Source organism: Capsicum annuum, unplaced genomic scaffold (assembly GCF_002878395.1).
Source record: "Capsicum annuum cultivar UCD-10X-F1 unplaced genomic scaffold, UCD10Xv1.1 ctg48109, whole genome shotgun sequence".
NCBI lineage: Eukaryota > Viridiplantae > Streptophyta > Magnoliopsida > Solanales > Solanaceae > Capsicum > Capsicum annuum.
Window position 1 is genome coordinate 1 of NW_025855796.1, and position 2,023 is coordinate 2,023.

The window sequence follows — 2,023 nt, forward strand, 5'->3', positions numbered from 1 at the left end:
CTGATCCACCCACGTCAATCGTTGTAGATAACCATTACTAGTCAGGACTAGTCTTGATAAAACCGAGATGTTAATGAGAGAAAAACTATAGTAAACCTCATCCTTATTGAAAACAGAATGAATTTTATGAATGTTGTTATTCCCAACTCTTTGTGTTAGCCGAGCAGATACACTTGTGTCACGCCTGATGACGCCCTGTGGATATGGAGCCACTTCAACGTGAAGAGTGAAATCCCCTGGAGTTGGATCATTATGGTTCTTCCATTCCGAAAGGTAATTCTCATGGCCAGTTTTAAAATTCTTGCCAAGCTTCATACCAGGTAAGAGTGTATCAGTAGGAAAACTGAAGCTCTGCCAGAGGAAATTTTCTGGATTTTCATCATTTGTATCTTTGACAACAAGATTGCCAGAATCTAAAAGAACTGCAACAGGATTTTGGACTGATCTCGAGGTATTAGTGGACCATATAATTTCATTCTTGTCACTATAAAGAACAAGTATCCCTGGTTTGATGACCTTCAAAACAGCAGAAGATGTATTTGTTAGTGGTTTTTCTCTGTTGGCAACCCATACAACTGTTTGCACATGAAGAAGAATTTGTTTGTACCATATCCCAATATATCGTTTTGTGGTACCGCTGGGACTGAAAAATCCCAGCTCAAAGGTTCCACCAGACGAAACAACAGTTTCACCATCTATGATGTATTGATTTGTAGTGATTGCATCTATTGTAGCAGAAATGTTGTGTATATTAGAGTAGAAAGACAATAGGAAAAAAAGTAGGAAGATACTAGCTTCCATTATTGATGTCGTGGTGAGGCCTAAACCCTTCATCACTCATATATTGACTACCATTTAGACCTTGAGACCCCAAGTCCACGTAATTTGCTGTTTGAAGCGAGTTGCGCACTCTTCACTTTTAATACCGCACTCATGTCAGGTTCTTCAAAAATACACAAATTTTGACAAATCAACCACATTTATTGACATTTTTAAAGAGTTCAAGCAACATTTAGATTTGAAGTGAGAAAATTGGCTAGCACGTGTTTGAACATTCACAGGCTCTGAACATATGACTGTGGACTTTTCATTTTCTAAAAATTAAAGTCGTCTCGGGAAAAAGACATTATACCAGTGATGACTGCTACTTCAAACATTTGATTAGCATAACAAATGGACCATTATTAACCATTGTTTTTCTTTGCTTGTGCGAACAATAATTATTCTCCTCCTTTATTCTATTTGTCTTTAATTGATCATTATTTTTTTTTACTTCTTTAAAATTATTATATTTTTATTTTTTAATTTATATAGTAACTTTCTTCAAAAATATATATATATATTTTAGATGAAAAATGAAAACTGAGAAGCATTAATTTACTATATAACTTAATGACATTCTAAATACAATAAATGAACAGAATAAGAAAATTATTTTATTAATGATAATTAAAACTCTAATATCTATTTATGCAAGAGAAAGAATCAAATAATAATAACTGTATAAATATATTCCGATGAGGGTAGTAGAAAATAATTAATAGAAATAGAGTTATATTTAATAACAAATTAATTTCTAAAATTTACTTATATTGTAAATAAATTTTAATTTATAAACAGTATATCATTAGTGGCTATACAAACATATTTATCTATCTGTACAATAGAAAATGAGGGAGGAACGAAACTCAAATATACACATCAACATGTATAATATTTTTTGGATACAATTGTGCGCTCTTTCTCACACGCACATATATATATAACCAATGTTTTCTTGACAAATTTATTAAATGATTATTCTAATTATAACATTAATAAACTTATATAAAAATTATATAAATATTTGAGTGAAATAAATAAATAATTCATAATGTATAGATATAGAATTGCAAGTATCAAAGATAAAATAAACATGCATAGAATTAGATTAGAGTAAATTTCATCCATGGTCATTTAACTTTGTATCTATTACCAAAAGTCACTTTTCTTTCATTCATTTCATCCATGGTCACTTAACTTT

At 30.6% G+C, this 2,023-nt stretch overlaps 1 protein-coding gene across 1 annotated transcript; it reads right to left on the minus strand.

The window, feature by feature from the left end:
- Positions 1-3: 3 nt before the first annotated feature.
- Positions 4-1,056, minus strand: LOC124892523 (G-type lectin S-receptor-like serine/threonine-protein kinase At4g27290; the record flags this gene model as incomplete). The annotated part of the gene is made up of 1 exon (XM_047403798.1): positions 4-1,056. A coding segment is annotated over exon 1 (831 nt), but the record flags the coding sequence as incomplete, so codon positions are not given.
- Between the last annotated feature and the right edge of the window lie 967 nt (positions 1,057-2,023).